At 36.9% G+C, this 21578-nt stretch overlaps 2 protein-coding genes across 2 annotated transcripts in view; one reads left to right on the top strand and one right to left on the bottom strand.

Annotated features, from left to right (window-relative positions):
* Cracd (capping protein inhibiting regulator of actin dynamics) overlaps positions 1 to 12317 on the top strand; it is a 257454-nt gene extending 245137 nt beyond the window's left edge. The window contains 2 exon segments of the mRNA XM_047566900.1: positions 9403 to 9462; positions 9465 to 12317. Of these exon segments, the coding sequence (XP_047422856.1) occupies positions 9403 to 9462; positions 9465 to 9562 (158 nt within the window). The 3' untranslated portion in view covers positions 9563 to 12317.
* Positions 12318 to 14586: 2269 nt separating this feature from the next.
* Aasdh (aminoadipate-semialdehyde dehydrogenase) overlaps positions 14587 to 21578 on the bottom strand; it is a 31383-nt gene continuing 24391 nt past the window's right edge. The window contains 4 exon segments of the mRNA XM_047567291.1: positions 14587 to 15555; positions 17920 to 18051; positions 18596 to 18718; positions 20079 to 20242. Of these exon segments, the coding sequence (XP_047423247.1) occupies positions 15166 to 15555; positions 17920 to 18051; positions 18596 to 18718; positions 20079 to 20242 (809 nt within the window). The 3' untranslated portion in view covers positions 14587 to 15165.

The following is a 21578-nucleotide window of genomic DNA, read 5'->3' as shown; positions in this document are numbered from 1 at the left end:
CCATTTTTCTGTTGTCTTGACTCACATGTGATGAGCCCATGTTGTGAGTAAGGTCCCTTCCATTTCAGCCAGGTGTTAGTCCTTTCTGGAACAATTTGATGTAGACATAGTCTTCTGACTGAAATGGGTGTTGGAAATCAGTGGTCTCTTGGGACTGGTTCTCTCATAAGTTGAACCTGTTGGAGAGACTTAACAACAGGTTAGAACAGGAGTAGGTTCTTGGTAAGGGTGGAGGAAGGGCTCTGAAAGCATTAATCTTTTAATCTCTCAGAGGTCATTTGCCTCCAACTTTCTGGACCCAAACTGGCTCTTATTTTTGTGATTTAACCCAACTTACCTATCTATATTGACTGTCTTTTTAAAATTTTTATTATTACCCCTCTAATTTTAGGGACTTTTTACTGCTGTAAGGAAAAAGGGCGATGACTGCTCTTGCTGCTTCGAGCTGAGAGGGGGTGATGTGGGGTGGGGCAAGCAGTAAAAAGTTCCCTTCTAGGGGTAAAAGTCTTGTTCTATGAAAGAAACAAAAAAAACCATGAGTACAAAATAAATAGCATCTGGAACATGTCAATGAATATCATGAAGCTGATAGAAATTAATAATCTCTTACCAGGAGGTGGAAGAGCTGAAAGTTTGTTCCCATAAAAAGGCCTAACAAAGCCTAACAAGTCTGGAGAGGATAAGGCCTCAATTGTAAATCTTTAACACTGTTGGAGTTATCAAGGGATGTAAGCACAACATTTAGTTAAGTTACTTAATGTCACCTGATTTTTGTAAAATATCTTTTTACTGGCATGATCTTTTTGTTTAGTAGAGATCCCTTTATTTTTGTTACTTGGGTTAGAGAATCATACTAGCAAACATTGATTAAGTCTACCTATATCAGAGGTTAAGATGATCTGCACGCCTTAAACTGACTAAAAACTTATAACTCTGGCGGTTTCTCTTGATAGTTATCAGGCATTTTTGTCTAAGAATCTTTTTTGTTACCTCTAGTTTTATTTATTTTGGGGGCTAACACAAATGTACATCTTAAGTTACATGAAAATAACTCTTGTTTAGTTTTTAAAATGTCCAGGAATGACTGTGTTTTGGTTTTAACTGTTTTGCTAGGTTTTTAAGACCAAGCTGGTCAAATTGACCTTGTTCCTATCTGCGGTTAAGAGTCAGCTGAGTTCCCACAGGGGTCACTCTTGAGAGCAGCTTCTTAGCTCCTTTAGTGCCTTCACCTGGTAGGGTCTCCTTGAGGAGGTGGCTTCCTTTGGAAGCATTAGGGATTTTAGCCAGGTGTGTGATGAGCCCATGTTGTGAGTAAGGTCCCTTCCATTTCAGCCAGGTGTTAGTCCTTTCCCAAGGACCCTCCTCTGCAGCAGGTGCGCTGATTGGCTTTTCATCCTCTAGTGGTCTTATCAGTCTCCCTGATGGGAAGGTTGTGTGGCCCAGAGTTGCAAAGCTCCTTAGAGAAGTTCTCTTGTTCCCTGGGTTTAAGCTGACTCTGAGGGCAAGAGCCAAATATTGATTCTCTTGACCCCTTTATTTTAATCTCAATCTTTAAGTTTTGATCTTTAACATCCAGCAAGTCAGTTTCACTAGTCATACAGTAAGAGTACTGGGTTTTAACTTTAATGTCTATGACTTTATAGTTATTTACCAACTTTTATTAAACTGGGGTCTGTATTATCTGTCCTATAGGTGATGGCTTATTATCTCAAATTAATTTAGATTGTTCTTGAAGCAGTACCTCTGTAAAACATTAATCAGTCAACAGTTACAGAGTTTACCAGGAAAATACAAAATGGAATTAACAATAGTAAAAACATATTTAGTTGTGTAATAACTGTCTTGAATTTTGGCTGAGCTATATATTATGTCCCCTGTTTGAGATCACAGTAATTTTATAACAAAAAAAACCACAATCTTTTGAATATAACTTTAAGTGAACTGAAGTCTGACTTATTTTGGAGCCATTGTAACATGTAGTAAGGTAGGAAGCAGAGCCTTATCTCAGGTAAGGCAGGGCTCTTCATAAATCTTAGGTAAAGCAGTCCTAGTTCTGAAGCTGACATTTATCTTTTTAAATATCACTTTATAAAGTTTACATTTATTTTTTCCAAGTCTATTTGAATGTTAGCTAACACAATATGATATTACATCTAAAACATGCATCAAAGAAAGCTGAGAGAGCTTTTAACTTTCCTTTTGTGTAGTAAAGTGGCAAAATGTTTTCCTGTTTCATGATATTAACTTTTAAACAGATCAGGCTCTCGTTATCTTTTAGAAATACATTTACATTTTTATCCCAGTGCAGAAGGTAACATAAGGTTCAGGTCCAGTTACAGAACACTAAATGATATAAATAAATCCCCAATAAAATTTCTTATTCTGATAAGTTTAAATTTATTATTACAACTTTAGGTTGGAGAACACCAGCTTGATAAAATGTTCTTTTAAGCCTTTTAAAGACTTGTATACCTGGAAGATATGAAAACATTTAATATATGAATAAGAATAATAGAATCATAATTACATTGATGTTTTTATATTAACCATGTTTAACTTTTAAAGAAAATTTAGACTTTGTAATGTAGTACAATACTCTAAAATAACAGTTGCTGTTTAACCAGAATTGTACAAACCCTTAATTTTTAAGACTAATTGCTCTACAGAATAAAACTTAACAGATACAATGTTAAGAGTAAATTAATGTTTTTAGAATTATTGGCCATTTTAGCATATAGACTGAAATTTGGTTTATATCAGTACATTAATATTTGATCTTAGGAAAAATCTTGAATAGTTTTAACTGCTGTGTTACTTACATTTACACATAAATCTTTTAAAATTTACTCTTAATTAACAAATTTTAATCACTTAGACACTCTTGTTGTTTACTTAGATGTATTACAGCCTTATTTTATCACATAAAGACTTTTTTATCTAAACATTTTTATTAAATATATTTTTATATCTAAAACCTTGTAATGTTTTAATCTGTTGATCCCCTTTTTAAAATTTATATTCTGAAATAACCTTTATAAATCTCTGAATTCAGATAAATTACTCCATTTTAATCCAATGAAATACTTTGTTATTTATAGAACTCTATTTAAATACAGTTGAAACTTTTGGACCCTTTATACAGAATAATACCTGTTAAGACTTTTAGTAATCATGTTTTTAGTGATAACATAAAGTAAATTTAAACCCTTGTTTTATTTACCAATTTATGAAGACACCAAAAATGTTTTAAGTATGTTACCCTGTGGAATTTAAGGAGTTAAGAGTACTTGATGTTATATTTAACAGTTCTCATTTTAACTCTCTGAACCAATCAGATGTCTCTGACAAACATATCCATGATCAATCCTATATATGTTAAATCTAATTTAGTTATTTTTTAAAAGCCAAGATATCAGAGAATTGTATTGAGCCATATGAGTAATTTCTTTCCTGTTGAAGAAAAACCTGGAAACAATGGATATTAGACATTTTATAAAAATAACATTTTATTTATTTTTTGATCACCTGGAAACAAAACTGTGTTAGTAACTTGAAAGCCATATTTTTGTTTACCCAATTTAAAAACGTTTTAAATCACATAAATCGAAAGCATTTGGATCTGTTTTTTAAAATTTTAATTTATGAGCTCACATGTTAATTTTGGTACCAAATATCTGTAGACATGACAATACACCGGTGTACATATACATAAAATAAACAGAAGGACAAAGACCTTATAGCTTATTTTTTAAAACCTATTAGATTGAGAGTTAACCCTTGTAAACTGACCTCTGAATGAAACAGAACATTAAGAAAACTTTATGATTGGATAAAATAGGTCTGATCAAAAATTAACCTAGGCACACCAGATCAAAATTATGAAGTCAAAAAGATAGAATTTTAAAGTCTTTTTGGCTTCCATCCTGATGTGGTCCCCTCTCATCAGAGATGAAAAGGAATTAAGAGAATATAGACAAAGGTTATGCCCTATCCCTCCCTGAAGGAGTTTCCCGAAGAGACAGCAAGGGAGCTGCTTCCATTGGTCTCCTTGGGAGAGCCCCCTCAAGTTGGGGTCGTGTTCTAAAATGGTTTTTCTGGTCTCCTGGATAGCAGCCATCAAAATTTTAGCCTGGCATTTTGGTGGACCAACTCCAATAGTTGGAAGATCCAATTGGCAGCAGTTTACATTTTAATGTAAGCTTTAGTGAACATGGCTAAAAAACCTTTTTAACCATTTTTTTTTACCCAAATTTGACTATAAAACATTTGATCAGGATGTTCAGGTTGCCCAAAGACAATTTGGTGGACCCCTGAGGAGGCCATCTGACCTCGAAAGTTGGTCATTCTCTCTTACAGAATTTAGAGAGAGAAAAGACATCGCAGAGGTTTCCGTAGTCACTGGCTCTCTTCTGGAATTCCTGGAAATTAGTTAACATGCACTAGAGGGGAGTACATGACTGATGTGAGGGAGACTGACCCATGCTTACACTTAAGGGCAACAAAAAACAGAAAAGGACAAACAAACACAGAACAGATAAAACACCAAAGACACGGACAAGTGGCCACTCCAGATTCCTGACCAGAGGAACTGAGCAACGTCTTGCTAGTCCCAGACTTGGAAAGTAATGCTGCGTCCAGCCTTCCTCAGAGTCCCCAGATGTGGATCCGCCAGAAACAGACTTACCGGTCCCCCAGGGGTGCAGAAACAGGTGACTCTCTCTGAGAATTTAGTTCAGTCCTGGGGCAGGGCTCCACAGACCCTGCAGCCTGGGGCTGAGGAACGTCTCTCAGAGGCCTTCCCCTAGGAGCAACGCTGTGGCCTCTCCCCTCCGCAGGAGTTTCCAGGTCAGTGGTGAGCGGTGGTTACCCACCAGGCAGCAAGGATCTCGCTGGGGCCTCCAAATGTTATGGGGCGCAACTTAAGAACAGACCGATCACCACTGAGAAGTCCACATTCGAGAGTCTTTATTAAGCTGGCCAGCTGACTGTCTCACACAATGTCCCAAAAAATGGCTATTGGGAGAACAGCCCCAACCACAGGTTGTAGGGGTTCTTATACTAAAAATCACATCAATCATAAGTGTCTGTTGCTATGATTCAAAATTACAAACTAACATCATGAGATCATCGACAGAGGGGGAAGTGAGTCAAACTGACCCTTACCTAAGTACAAACTAAAGAATGGTTGCTAACATCCACACAATCACTGTTTACATGGTACATTGTTTAGGAGCAATAGGAATCAAAAGAGAGCAAATTTTTACTACATAGGAGTTGCCATTGTATATTATTAAACATGTCACACCAAGTAACTGATGATGGGTACAGAGGCAGATGTTCCCATGGGAGAAGCTTATTTCCTACATAACATGGAGTCTCAGAGCAAAATGGAGTCTGTGTAGTCATTTCCCTTAGAGTCTGGCCTATAACATTCTCATGGAGTCAGATCTGTCAGCCCATCACACTAGGTAAATGTATGATTACACAAATGTTATGCCTCTACTTCATGTACAAACAGAGAAACAAGATGTACCCCATTTGTTTACAATAAAAATGAATTTAAAAAAAAATTAAATGGAGCGACATTTTGATAGGCTCCAAGCAAAGCAAGGGTGGACATCAAGCTGAGCTACGAAGTAGATTCAAGGTCCTTTTTCCTTTGAAAAACTGCGTAATTAAATGTGTGACCGGCAACAGTGGTACATGCCTATAATCCCAGTGACTCAGGAGGCTGAGGGCCTGAGCATTTTAGAGACTCTGTCTCAAATTTAAAAAAAATACAAAGAGCTGGGGATGTGACTCAGTGGTAAAGTGCCCCTGGGGCTCAATCCTCAGTACCCCCAAAAAGGGAAAAAAAAAAAAAAAGATAAATGTGTGAAATCTCGTATTTAAAATCTCCTACCTGGGAACTCTACGTCTAAGTTGGAATGGAACTGCTTCTCTGTGTCATAGTGACCCATGTGACTCAGATGATCCTGGCAATACTGTGAAGATCCGTTCTTACTGTTGTGACTTCAAACAGCATTTCTGATATTCTTAAGATTTTGCAGAGTTAGGTTTCTCAGCACTGTCCTTGATGTCAATTAACAACAGGCGTGTTGGGGTTTGTTTTCAGTATATATGCTGCCAAAGCAACATCAGTTTTTAATATGTTCATAACACATAAAAACACACACACTTTTTTTAAAAAATCTTTTATTGTGTTAAAAGATAAAATGATCCAACAGTTTCTGTTTCCTTATAATAAATTGTGTGGAAGATAGAGGAATCTGAACATGCTTCCTCCAGGAATTAACATAGCATCTGTTTTCCTCATCTGGCAGTACTATTCTCCAGAGGGCATCTGTCTTAGTCTGTTTTCTGCTGCTATAACAAAATTCCTGAAACTTGGTAGTTAATAAAGACAAGAGGGGATTTTTTTAGCTCATAGATCAGGAAGTCCAAGATTAGGCAGCTGCATCTGGTGAGGGCCTTGTGCTATTAAGGTAGAAAGAGGATGAGCAAGCTGGGCATGGTGGCACACACCTGTAATTCCACTGTTTCAGGAGGCTAAGGCAGAAGGATTGTCAGTTAAAAGCCAATGTCAGCAACTTAGCAGGGCCCTAAGTAACTTGGTGAGACCCTCTCTCTAAATAAAATTGTTAAAAGGACTGGGGATGTGGCTCAGTTGTTGAGTGCCCCTGGGTTAAATCCCTGGTACCAAAAAGAAGGAAAGAAAATGGATGGGCAAGTGAGTGGAAGAGAGAAAAGGGAGGTGAACTTCTGTGATAGCGAACATATTCATGTGATTAAAACATTCATCATCTATTCAGAAGGCTTGCCCCTGTGACCCAAGCACCTCCCAGTTGACCCCACTTCCCAACACTGTCACACTGAGGAATTAAGTTTCCAAAATATGAACTCTGGATGGGTGGACACTCTGTAGCAGTATCCTAACCACCAAACCAGGCTTTTCTCTCCACTGGTTCCCTGGTACCTGAGGTCTGGAAATGTAAAGAGGTCTCAATACTGAAGATGTATGTACTCCTTGGTGAGATGGGGAGGGTGCTTTATATCTGAAAAACATTTTAGAACACTAATTTCTCTAGAACCTCCATAGGCATTATCATTTGATCTTTCATATAGGAATTCTAAAAGATTCTAAATGGTAGGATTGGAGCGAGGAGAGGGAGGGAGAGGGAGGGAGGGCAAAGGAGAGAGGGGAAGAGAGAGGGGGGAATTTCTTTCAAAATAAAGTAAAATCTCTGAAAAGTTGAAGAGGTCATACCTTTCCCGCCCAACTGGAAGTATGAAAGGGATATCACAACTCAACCATGGCTCCAGTTTAATGAAGGGGACATTTGTTCTGAAGTATCTGTCTTTTCAATCACTATTGCCCGAGTTCTAGAAGCATACATGTAGGCAATGGGAGCTGGGTGCGGGGGGTGGGGGACAGGCACTAAATGTGACCCAAAGAAAAGATGTGAACCCTCTCACACTCTCACAGAAGGCTGTAAGCTCTATTAAAGAAAGTGAGAGGATGCAAAGGAATTCCTGCAAGACTGCAAGTCACAAGAGCTGGCAGGATTCACGAGGTTCAGGTGGAGGGACCCAGGGTATGCTTTGTGGAGGAGGTAGCTATTAACCCTGCCAGGTTGATCGATGCAAACTGCTTTGATCTTTTTATTTATATTACCTGGTTGTGCAACTGGAATTACAAAATATGCCTTTAATTCTTATATTCATACAGGCATACCTATTGTATACAGAAAACTAGGCTTCTAGAATTCCCCCAAATTTGAACTTACTGCACTGTGATCATTGCAATTCTCTAACCACATAGCTTGCTTTCCCCAGATCTTCTCACTGAAGCCCACCTAGGAACTTGCCTCTCTTGTGTTTTACGGTTTTCCTCATCATACTGATAAATCAAAATGTGCTTCTGGAGTAAGGGGTGGGGAGATACAGGCTACAAAATTTCAGTTAGATAAGATGAATATTTGTGCAACATGGTGCCTATGGTTAATAGCACTCTATCCTTGACAAATGCTGGAAGTATATTTTAAAAGTTCTCAGCACAAAAAGGTAACTTTGTGAAGTAATACATGTTAATTAGCTAGATTTTTTCATTCCACAATGTATGTGTGTGTGTATATATATATATATAACATTGTAGAGATTATCATGCTAAGTGAAATAAGCCAATCCCAAAAAACCAAAGGCTGAATGTTTTCTCTGATGAGTGGATACTGATCTATAGTGGGGGGCGGGAGGTGGGAATGAAGGAACTTTGGATTGTGCAGAGGGGAGTGAGGGGAGGGATGGAGCAGTAGGGATAGGAAGGATGGGAGAATGAGACAGACGTTATTACCCTATATACATGTATAGATACACTACTGGTGTGACCCAGCACCATGTATAGCCAGAGAAGTGAGAAGTTATGCTCCATTTGGGTACAAGGTGTCTAAATGCATTTTACTGTCATGTATAACCAATTAGAACAAATTAAAAATAAGAAAAAAAGAGTTAAAAGGAAAAACAACATCATTATATACACAGTTAAGTACATATAATTCTGTTCATTAAAAAAAAAATTTGATTGTGGAACCAACCTAGATGTCCTTCAATTGATGAATGGATAAAGAAAATGTGGTATATATATACAATGGAATATTACTCTGCCATAAAGAATGATAAAATATGGCATTTGCAGGCAAATGGATGAAACTGGAGAATATCATGCTAAGTGAGATAAGCCAATCTCAAAAAACCAAAGGAAGAATGATATCGCTAATAAGTGGATGATGACACATAATGGGGGGTGGGAAGAGTTAGAGTTAGGGTTAGAGTTAGGTTTAGGGAGGGGGGCAAGAATGGAGGAAGGAAGGACTGTATAGAGGGAAAAGAGGGGTGGGAGGGGTGGGGGGAAGGGAAAAAAATAACAGAATGAATCAAACATTACCCTATGTAAATTTATGATTACACAAATGGTATGCCTTTACGCCATGTACAAATAGAGAAACAACATGTATCCCATTTGTGTACAATAATAAAAAAATAAATAAAAAATATGTTGATAAAAAAACTGTAATATATATATATATACAATGGAATATTACTCAGCTATAAAGAATAATAAAATTATGGCATTTGCAGGCAAATGGATGAAATTGGAGAATATCATGCTAAGTGAGATAAGCCAATCTCAAAAACCAAAGGACAAATGATCTCGCTGATGATAATGTCATCATATGATGACACATAATGGGGGTTTGTAGCTTAGTGATAGAGTGCTTGCCTAAATAAATAAAAATAAAGGTATTGTATTCATCTACAACTAAAAAACATTTTAAAACAAAAAAAAAATTTTTAATGTGGTTCTGACTTAATCCTTTCTCTTTTTTTCTTCCAAACAAAATACAGTGGAGATCTCAGACTCAGCTCCCCCAGCACCACTGGTGAAAGAAGTCACCAAGAGATTCTCCACCCAGATGCTGCCCCTGTGTCCACAGAGCCAGCCTGGCTGGCTTTGGCCAAAAGAAAAGCAAAGGCCTGGAGCGACTGTCCACAGATTATTAAGTAAAGAGTGACTCTTATCCATTCCTATTGCTGTTATTGGCTCCTCTCTTGCCCTTTTTATTTATTTATTTTTTATATGAGGTAAAGAAACCAAGTTAGGGGAAAGAAGCATGTTTTATAGGTTCTAAAATAATGTTTAGAAAACTGAACTGGTGGTGTTCCTTGTAAAGAGTGTATTTGCACAACCCTAGGTCCTGGTGCCTTGAGCTCCCCCTAATTCTCAAGAGACAATTCGTCCAAGGGACCACATGAAGCAAAATCTCCAAACAGCTCCTCATGAAAGCCTACCATGCCCATTCCATGGTCTTCCACACACGTACACCCACGCACCATTCAGGACACATACTTTTGCCAACCTTTGTAATTTTTTTTTTGATTCTCTACCCTTAATTTCTTCTATCCAAAACATTAACGCTACCATATATTTGGGTGCATCTACCCTTTCCACAGTAATGATAAAAGGATTTTATAGATTTAAAACAAGACTGCCTATTCTCCTAAATGCAGTACTGGGGATCACAAGGAACAGTCTGGCTCCCAACTCTGTGCCCATGTCCAGTTTCATGAATTCCCCCCGCCCTGAAGCTGTCACATGGAAGGCAAATCCATTCACACTTCTGACACACTGTGGATCCACAATGTCGTCACACAGTATGAGTCTCTGTCACACTAGTACCCTCAAGGGCATGTGAAACACGTCACCCAGTTGGCTCCCAGGGAACATTTTTTTTCAATGTGGCTAAGAAAGGAGGTTCTATATTAATTATAAGTTGTTGTTCTGGCTCTGAGACTCTCTACCTAGTGCAGTGGGTCATAAGGTGTCCAGGCTACATCCCAGGGCCTACTGAATCAATTCTGTGAGAGCAGGGCCAGGAATGTACTTGCTAGCAAAATTCTTCAGATGATGCTAATGTATCTAATGTTAAGAACCTTGGGATTCACTTATTCTAATGTGATCTCATTTTCTAGACTCTAAAGGGGCAGCCTTGTTCAAGTGAGAACAATAATATCAGACTATGGAAATTACATGTCTCTGAAGATTCCCTTTGGTCTTTAGGGAAAATTCACAGGGAGCCAAGATTTGAAGCCTTTGTACTAAGTATTTCCTGCAGGAAGTTTTTTGTCCTTACTATAATCAAGTTATTCATATTTAGAGTCAAATGTTCAGTAGCATTTAAAATTCAGAGCATTCACCTTGCTACCTTTAAAAAACATCTCAGAGTTTTAAGTGGCCTTGTTATTATCATACACATGTGCATACTAATAAGGGATCTGGAAGTTTCAAAGCCACATGTATTTACTTTTATTTCCCTAAATTTGCTTTATATAGAACACAGACATACCAGCAAACCCTCTCCCACCACATACTGTGGCACTAACTTTATATTTCATGGTGTTGGCATATTCTCCTTTTCTTAGATTCTTACTCCAAAATATAGGTGCAAATTCTTTGCCCAGTGCAGGAGGAATTACATCCATTTTCTCTCCTACAAAAACATTTTATAGTATTCATTATTACTTTTCTTTATGCTTACTCAATATGCAGTGTGCTGTCATTCTATCATTTACCTTAAAGAAGCATGACAGCAAACTTATTTACATACTGAAACCATTTTCTTTCTAGAAACAATGGCTCAACTCCCCAGTAGCTGCTGCATGTGTGGCCAAGTGGATAGTTGTTCTCTTGCAAATCAGATTTACTATTATAGTACTGGAACTTCAAACTGTTAAGAATAATGTAACTTTTTTTTATTGCTACTGGAAGCAATTAATAGCCCACTGCACGTTTTCCATGCTGATGCTCATTTCTAAGTCCTGTGTGTAGGAATTTGTTAGTTCAATGACTTCTTCACTATATAACTATTTTAATGGGAATCGTCACACTAGAGCCCTGGAATTATAGTGCTAAGGTAATTCTTCTGAATTGACTTCTTCTTTCATCCTGTCAGCTTTGGACAATATCACAGTAATGGAAGGAACAAGAGAGGAAATAAGGTCATTAACAAGAGTGGAAGATTAGTCAAGTCTGTACTGGCTCAGGTCTCATACCAAGTAGGAGAAATACCTGAGTTAAAATGCTCCATCTACATCTTTTTAAGAGTCTACTGGGGTAAGGGCAGTCACCATATTTATTTCTAACAACTTTTGAAGGGTACATGTTTAACATTTCATTTACACAATCACCCCAAATTGGCACTAAATACCAATGAAGTGTGTATTTTGCTTTAGTTGTGTTGTAGTCTTTTCTGAGCAACAACTATAGGAAAATTCTGTAAAACCATATAAAAAGTTCAAGACAGTTTTTAAAAAAAATGAATGATTGCTATGTTAAATACATGAGGTTTGTTTTGTTTTGAATTTAAATATACTTCTGGCAAAATTATAGATGATTAACCTCTGGTTCATAGACTTATATGTAAAACTAGAGTTTTTTTGTTTACTTTTTTAATTTTTCAAGTGCAATTGTTTCTTACACAAACATTATTAATTACTATTAAATTATCAGTTTAGCCAGTTATCTGCAAATGTATAGTATGTATCCATTGTCTCTTCTTGGACATTTAGTTTAAATTGCTTATTTTAAGCAGAAATATTAGCTACAAGTGTCTTGCAATATTTTACCAACATAAAGTTAAGTAGAGACTTAATAAAAATACCTTAGTGTGATTTTAATATTATTTTGGGATTTTTGGTTGTATAAAGTTTTAATGTAAATGTCCATTATTGAAGGGAAAAGATCTTTTCAATAAAAAATACCGACAATATCTTTGGCACTGATGGAATTTCCTTTTTAAGCTGAACTTTTTACTTATTCTGATGACCAACTACAAGCAGTCTCATTTACAGAGCTTTTGGGAACAAGAATTTCAAATGTTTTACGTAGTATTTTATTATACTTTTCCTAGGTATTTCGGAGAAAATAATGAACAGGGACAAAGGCTGATCTCAATCTTGAATGGCCTGGGTTTAAGACAGAATGATCCTACAGCTTCCTTACAGCTTCGGGCCATGTTCAGGGGCAGCATCAGCTTAGTTGAGAGCCTGTGACAGTGCAGCTAGGGCTGACTCACAGGGCTGGGCCAGATAAAGTGAGGAAGGTCAGTCAGGCACTTGCCTCAGCTGCCAAAAAACTCAGCAATCTAGAGAATGCTATTTTAAAAAATTAAAATGCAAAAAATTAAAAAATCCACAATGGACAAAAGACCAAAATTTTAAGCAGAGAGCGCCTCCGGATTACTGATTTTCCTTTTGCTGCAGGCTCCAGTGTGGCTTTATCAGGGCATCCCACTCCCAGCCTTGCTCAACCCAAATGTACACAAGAGCTCCAAGTGATTATGCACATTAAGGCTTGAGATGCACCGATCTAAAAGGTGGAAGAAGATAGGTCTTTTAGGCAGGGTCTGGGCACTGTCCAAGTCATGAGTCTTGATGGGAGAGAGCACCCTCTTCCTACCACAGATGCCTAGGTGGCTTCACTAAACTGCTTTGAGGGTGTTTCACTTTGAATTAGAAAAGAATGAATTGGGAGCAACCCACCAAAAGATGCAGGAACTGTGAGGAAGCCTGCAGTGATACCAGTGATGGGGAACAGTGCCCAGTGTTAACTGAGGGAGCCATGAATGGAGCATTCAGAACTTAAAAGGACAGCAACCAACTGGATGAAGAATTTTGACAAGGGCTCGAGCTATATAGCCAGGAACAGTGAATGCCTGAATGATCACCGCAGATCAACTTAAAGCTACACTGTGTGTGTGTGTAGTGGTACTTTAGTTCACTTAAAAATTACCAAATATGGGGATGGGGATGTAGCTCAGTGGTAGAATGCTTGCCAACCCACACAGGTCCCTGGTTTGATCCCCAGCTACACACACCGCGCCCCCCAACAACAAATAAGGAACCTAATTTGACAGCTCCTACCTTTGAAAAGCTTTTGGTATGAATCTCAGTGTCAATAAGTGAATGGTTATTATATCACTGTCTGTTTCTAACCCACTAAGTTATATTTAGATCTTTCTTTTCCACAGGGGTCTTTTCTTAAAATTCAAACCCACAAAACTAGCCTATTAGTCAAGGTTCTCCATGGAAATATCACCAATAGGACTTTGTGTGTGTATATACATATATATATATTTACATATAATTATAATTTCATATATACATATGTATACATACATATAAATGTAAATTTTTAAAGATTTCTTATATACTATATATAAAATGTGTAGCCCTAATGTGGGTTCTCCAGAGAAACAACCAATAGGAGATAGAGAGATTGGGAATTAACTCATCTGATTATAGAGGCTGAGAAGTCCCACCATCTGCTGTTTGCAAGTTGGAGACCCAGGAAAGCATGTGGTATAATTCAATTTAGTACAAATCCAAAAACCTCAGGATGCAGGGGCCTGAGAAACCAGGAGAGGTAGCAGCTGCTGGTCTAAGTTCCATAGTCCAAAAGCCCCAAAACCAAGAGCTCTAGTGTCCAAGAGCAGGAAAAGATGGTTACTCCAGTTCAAGAAAAGAACTTGGGGGCTGGGGTTGTAGCTCAGTGGTAGAGTGCTTGCCTGGCACGGCTGAGGCACTGGGTTCGATTTTCAGCACCACATATAAATAAAGGACCATTGATCAAAAAAAAAAAAAAAAAAAAAAAGAGAGAGAGAGAGAGAATTTATCCTTTCTGTACTATTTAAGCCCTTATAGATTGGATAATGCCCATCCATAGAGGCCCATTGGTGAGGACAGATTTCATTCAAGTCTACTGCTAAAAATTCAAATATTAATCTATTCTAAAAACATCCTCACAAACACACCCAGAAATAGTGTTTGACCAACTATCTGGCCATCTGTCTTGGTTCATTTTCTGTTATAACTGAATACCACATTTATAAAGAATAAAAGTTGGGGCTGGGGATATAGCTCAGTTGGTAGAGTGCTTGCCTCACAAGCACAAGGCCCTGGGTTCAAATCCCCAGAACCACAAAAAAAAAAAAAAAAAAAAAAAAAAAGAATAAAAGTTACTTTGGCTCACAGTTCTGAAGGCTGGGAAGTTTAAGATCAGATAGCTGCATCTGATGAGGTTCTTTTTGGTGGGGATCTCTGCAGAGTCCCAAAGCTGCACAGGGCATCACATGGCAAGACAATGTCCTAGCTCAGGTCTCTTCTCTTCTTACAAAGCCACAGTCCCAGGAGATGAGGGCCCCACCCTTGTGGCCTCACTTAACCTTAATCATCTCTGAAAGGCCCCACACTAATACCATATCAGATTAAGTATTCACCTCCTAATACCTCACAATGGGAATTAGGTTCCACCTTGAGTTTTGGTGGAACATTTAAACCACAGCAGCACATTCCTTTGGCTAATTAAAATTTTTTGACAAAATTAACCATCACAACTAATTAAAAGAAAGCACTATTAATATACTGACATGTTTTATCCTTTCCTTCTAAAAGTTTTTGCTGCTCCTACAGAAAGTAAAAAATGTTTGTTCCCTCTTAAAGTATAATAGGTACATTTCTTAGCCAAAATATAATCTTTAATATAAAATAAGACTATCTTCATGTTCTATCATGGTCAAATATTTTCAAACATCTCACAGAAATCAGACTTGATTATTTTTGACTTCCACTCAATAAATCCAAACAATAAATATAATTATTTCTACACCCAATAATAAGCATTGATTCCCAGACTACAGGAGAGGAGAAGACTTCTCCAGGAAGTTCATATACACTTTGTAACTTTCCACTCTGAGATTCCAAGATCCATAGTTTCCCATCAGTAGATGCTGCTGCCACTAACATTTCATTGCTACAACTGTGGTTATGGAAAACAAACGGTGTTGCATACACCCTTGAAGTAGTTTCAAATTTCCACTGGAGATGACCTTCCATATTACAACAGTAGATAAAGAAGTCATGGGAACCAAAAAATATTTCTTGCTCTGATGCTGTAGTACATGGAGACGAAAAGATTGGTCCACTGGTAGAGAACTTCCAAACCTATACAAGGGAAGTAAAAGCAAAAATAATGCACTGGGGCTCAAAGAGTTTAAATGTAATAATTTAGAGCTTTAAACAGAAACATGAGATGTGTGTCTGCCCTGTGGGTACATACCATATTCTTATTTCAAAGCTACTACAGGTACTGGGGAGATAGCTCAGTTAGTAGAGTGCCAACCTCACAAGCTCAAGGCCCTGGGTTCAATCCCCAGCACCGCAAAAAAAAAAAAAAAAAAAAAAAAAAAAAAAAAAGCTACTACAGACAAACCTCTGGGTCAATATTTTGAAGAAAAGACACAAGGGGAAAAAAAGACATGATATCTAAGGTAGTGCTCGTAACTGCACAGTAACAGCATAATGGAAAAAACAAAAAACTGGACATATTTACAAAATACGATCTGTGATCTCAAATCTATTTCTGACTTTTACAAAATCACTTTTATTTTTCTAAGGCTCATACAAAAAAAAAAGAGAAGGGCATAATAGCATGTGCCTCTGCCTCTTCTTACTTCTCAGGAATCTCAAGGTGAGAATATATTCATACTACTTTGTAAATAAAATTAAATGAATGTAATAATAAATTCATCATAAATTGTTACACAGAGCAAAAGGAACTGCTAAGTTATGAAGGATGAATGTAAATTAAAAGCATACAGAAATAAGCTAGCATGGTGGTGTACACCTGTAATTCCAACAACCTGGGAGGCTGAAGCAAGAAGATCCCAAGTTTAAGGCCAGTCAGCCTCAGTAACTTAATGAGGCGTCAAGGAACTTAGTGAGACCCTTTCTCAAAATAAAAACTAAAAAGGGCTGAAGACTTAGCTCAGTTGTAAAGCACCTCTGGGTTCAATCTCTAGTACAGAAGAAAAAACACAGAATCAAGCTCAGTTGTCAATGGGCCAACTTTGTTGTACCAAGTGATTGTACCAAGTGAACTCTCAAATTTACAATAATCCCCCAAACCAAGCATGCAGCAGAAATTGTGCATAAAGAAAAAAAAATGTGCATAAAGGAGCCACTGCAAAAATTTACAAAAGTGGGGAGCTAATTTAAACCAGAAAAAGCCTACCTTGTCAGCCATGAAGTTGAGGAATGAGACCAAAACAGAATATAATTCTAATGGCAAAACAGATTGTTGTTTTCATATTAAAAGGTAAAGCATGTTTAAACTTTCTTTTCTTCCTGGTACAGGGAATTAAACCCAGGGACACTCTACCACTGAAATACACACCAAGTCCTTTTTATCGTTTGAGACAGGGTCTTGGTAAACTGCCCACACTGGCCTTGAATTTTCAATTCTCTTGCCTCAGCCTCCTGAAGAGCTGGGATTAAAGGCGTGCACCATTGTGTCTAGCTCCTTTAAACTTATTGCTATGGTATGGTTTAGATATTAGGTGTCCCCAAAAGCTCATGTGTGAGACAATGCAAGAAGGTTTAGAGGAGAAATGATTGGGTTAGGAGAGTCTAAACCCAAACAGCAAATTAATCTTGATGGATTAACTAAGTGGAAACTGAAGGTAGGTAGGGTATAGCTGGAAGAGGTGGGGGTGTGCCTTTGGGAGACAGACAGATAAATATATATATATATATATATATATATATATATTTTTTTTTTTTTTTTTTGTACCAGGGATTGAACCCAGGGGTGCTTAACCATTAAGCCACATCCCCAACCCTTTTTAAAAATATTTTATTTAAAGACAGGGTCTTGCTGAGTTGCTAAGTGCTGAGGCTGGTTTTGAACTCAGAATTCTCCTGTCTCAGCCTCCCAAATTGCTGGGATTACAGATGTGTGCCACTATGCCCAGCCTAGGGTATATATTTTGTATCTGGCAAGTGGAGTCTCTCTCTGCTGCCTGATCAGCATGTGAGCTGCTTCACTCCACCACACTCTTCCACCATGATGTTCTGCATCACCTTGAGTTCTGAGGAATGGGGCCTACTGCCTATAGATTGAGACTTGGGAAACCGTGAGACTTCAAATAAACTTTTCCTCCCCTACAATTGTTCTGGTCAGGTCTTTTAGCCACAGTAGTGAAAAAGCTGACTAAAACACTAAAATACAACCTCTACAGAAGTTATAATAAAACTGGGAAAACACTGTTAAGAATTTAAAACCTGAGGAAGAGACATGGCAAAAGAAATTAACAATGTTTAGGTAGAAATCTTTTTTTTTTTTTAGGTAGAAATCTTTTAATGCCACTATATCATCATTCAAATAATAAGAAACCTATGACTTGACAATTAATTATAACTAGTCTTAACACAGTGCATTGAATAATGATGTTGAAAATTTTATTTCCATTGCCACTTGCTACTATGCCTTTAAGAAAGCTATACAAAACATAACTATACCTTTCTTACCTGTTCTCCTAAGTGAGTAAAGCAGAGTAAATTCCCATCTACACAGCCAATACAGATGTACTGTTGGCAACACCGTGGGGAGGAGAAGAGTGGTTTTCCATAGGAGTGTTTCCAAACTATGTTTCCGGTAGCCTGTCATGGACAAAAAGTATTACACAGCTCTTAAAATCATTCTACTAATCAGTTACCCTTTTTAAAACAAACTCATGAATCTCCCAGAGGCAGAGCTAGAAGATCAGGAATTGCTAAATGAAGGAAGAACACATGTACACAGCTACAAAATTGATCAGTGCTAATTAAGACAGCTAGGATAAAAAGCTGCAAGAAAACCAACAAAGAAAAAGGCAGCACATAAGACCTAGACTTATAAAGAAAAAGAGGGCTAGGGAAGACATATTTAAAAAAAATAACAAAACAAATTAGATTTCTCCTTACAATGGACAACATGTTCTTAATATTTAGGAAAATTCTAAAAATTTTAAAACTAGGCTAAAAAAAAATGCACATGAACTCAGATTTTCTCATCTTTCCAGACTTCTTGTCAATCATTTTAAACACATCCAGGTTCAGTAGTACTATGTGGATTATATCTAACTGAAAACTCACATTTTCAGAATCCAAAGCAAAAGAAAAGAAAATTAAGGAAAAGAATACGCACATGCTTTTTTTAACTTACAGGATTTATAGCCAGTAAAAGTCCTCCCAGCGTGGCACAATACAAATGATGTGGAATCAGGTTCAAACAAGGAGAAGAAAAGACAGTTCCTCCACATGCTAACTTCCAAACACACTTTTTTTCCTGCAAATAAGAATGGAAAATAATTGGGTTTTGCTGGTGGGTAACAAATTCATATATCTCACCTCCCATGTATTATGTCTATTTAGTTAACATACATTTTTAACTCAGCAAAAAACACATGCCCATGGTGGAGAATCAGTAATATAAAGACAACAAAGGACATCACCCAGATTTACTGTTAATATTTTAGTATTTTCCCTTTTAATCTTTTTGGTATATGTGTATTTGTGTTGATTAATACAGTTGAAATAATTCTGAATAAATAACCTGTTATTATGTTTTTCTCACTTATTTTGTAAAATGACTTAAATATTTTAATTCACAATATCCCATTTGAACATAAAGTAATTTTTCTCTCTACCTGACCACTGAAAATTGCTTTGAACCAATTACTAGGTATTATAAATGACTTGTTTGTTTTTGTGGTGCTGGAAGTCAAATCCAGGGCAGCTACACCCTGGCCCTTTTTATTTTTTATTTTGAGACAGGATCTTGCTGAGTATGGTCTCACACTTGTGATCTTCTTACCTCAGTCTCCCAAGTCACTAGAATTAAAGGCATGGACCACTGCACCTGGCTTTTAAACAACTTAGAAACAGACATCCTTGTACATGTATTTGTTCGTTTCTAACTATTTTGCCAGGATAGAATTCTAGAAAAAGAATTTTATCTGATCAAAAGATAAAAAAATTGCTGTCCATGATCAAACTGTTTTCCTTAGAGGCCTCGCCAGTTACAATCCTCTATTACTCTCATCAGCACTTACATTATAATTTCAACATTTTTTATAATCTAATACTATTTATCTTATAGTTTTGATTTTCATTCTTTTAATTATTAAAGGTATGAAACATTTATATACATTTATTAGCCATTTTTTCTTTGAGGTTCTAGAAAAAATGTTTATGTCCCTTAAATTTATTTACTATCTGGGTCTTCATTTTTTATACAAATTTATATTTGCTTTTTATTTTAATTTATACTTATAAACAATTTTTATACTTTTCAGAGTTATTTCAAGCTTGTTTATTTTTATAATTCTTACATTAACTTTTGTACTTTTATGTAATCAGGTCTTAAAATATCTTACTGATATCTTACTTTGTAAATTTTCTCTATTGTTAAGATAATAATTCTAAGTTTTTTATATTTCAAAATGTATTTGTGCTAAATTTGGTAAGGAAGTTAAAAATGTTTTATGAACTACTATCTGTAACTATAAAGCTCTAATAAAAAAGTCTTATGATATTAAAACTTAACCCCTACTTAACAGTTAATACCTATTCCTAAATTCAATAGCACCGGATAGTTTCTTACTCCTCTGTGCTTATAGTACAAGACCAATGAGGTGAATGCTTACATAAATATCTAAAGCATACACATGCTTGTCATGAGAGCCAATATAAAGGAGGCCTGTGGTTGGATCCATGGTTGCTGAGCTTTTGACAGCATCCTCTGTAGTAAACATCCAGTATTTTTCTCCATTAATACTTTTCAGAACATAAATTAATCCATTGTAACAACCTACAGAAACAAAATACAAAAAATGAGATTTAGATACTTCACTAGAAGATGACTTTAAGTGTCCTCATCTGAGATGAGCACAGATTTGTTAGCCTATTACCCAGATGTTTCATTCCTGACCTAATTCTCCTGCCATTTATCTTTGTCATTTTCCTGCAAGGCCCAAGGAACTCCTAGAGTAACCCAGGTCAGAGAATCTAGATCCAATTGTTCACAAGAGACACCTGAGGACTTCTCCAGCTCAGTTACACCCAAAAGCTTGGATTCCAGAAGTCAGAAAATACTCTTTAGCCTAAATCATAACAATTTGTATTGGATGGTCTTCATATGTATTCAGTCTCTGCTCACTCATCTAATTTAAATTCCTACAACATAAAGCATAAACCAAATGAACAGTAGTAAAACACCTACTTAACAGTTATATCTTTGTTTACGTGTGTGGTATTGAACCTAGGGATGCTCTACTACTGAGCTACACTCCCAAGCATTTTTATATTTTATTTTGAGACAGGGTCTCACTAAGTTGCTCAGGCTACCCTTGAACTTGTGATCCTCTTGTCTCAGCCTCCTGAGTAGCTGGAATTATTGGCATGTACTACTTCATTTGCTACTTATTAAAAAGTACAGTGAAGTGCTTCACAACCAAGAAAACAATAAAGTGTGGTGTAGCAGAGAAAGAATTTGACAAATCTGGATTCAAACTTCATCATGGCTGACACTGGGCAAATCATCCAGCACCAATGAGCCTCAGTTTATTCTTCAGCAGAATGTGGATTCATCTACTTCAAGGGTTATTATAACAAGAAATGCTATCATTATTTATGGCTAATATTTGCTGAGTATTTACTATGTGTCAGGCACTATGCTAAGTATTATATATCCATGAACTTATTTAAAACTCACCGTAAAGTAAGAACTACATAAAAAAGCACTATCTGCCTTTTACAGCTGACAACACTGAAACACAGAGAGAGTAAGTTAACTTGAGCAAAATTATAAAGGTAACATGTGGCAGAGCCAGTATTTAAACTAAGAAGTCAAGCTATAGAGCCTATGTTCTTAATAACACACTAAACTGCTTTTCCCAGATTACAGCCATAAATGAAAAGACGGCAGGGGTCCCTGACCTTAGTATAGTCAAACACCTAGTTAGAAGTAGGAGTGGTCAAATCTACAAAGAGGAGCTTACTCGACTTCCCTGTAATGTAGCCATATGTAAATCAAAGGAAGGTGAATTTGAGGACAGTTATTTAGGGCAATTTCATTGGCCTCCATTTTCCAGATGGCGATGCCCATGGCCAAGGCCATTGCTGCTCACTTTAGTTTCAATTTCCAA

The sequence above is a fragment of the Sciurus carolinensis genome, chromosome 10 (genome assembly GCF_902686445.1).
Source record: "Sciurus carolinensis chromosome 10, mSciCar1.2, whole genome shotgun sequence".
Taxonomy (NCBI): Eukaryota; Metazoa; Chordata; class Mammalia; order Rodentia; family Sciuridae; genus Sciurus; species Sciurus carolinensis.
This window is presented reverse-complemented; position numbering and strand designations above follow the sequence as displayed.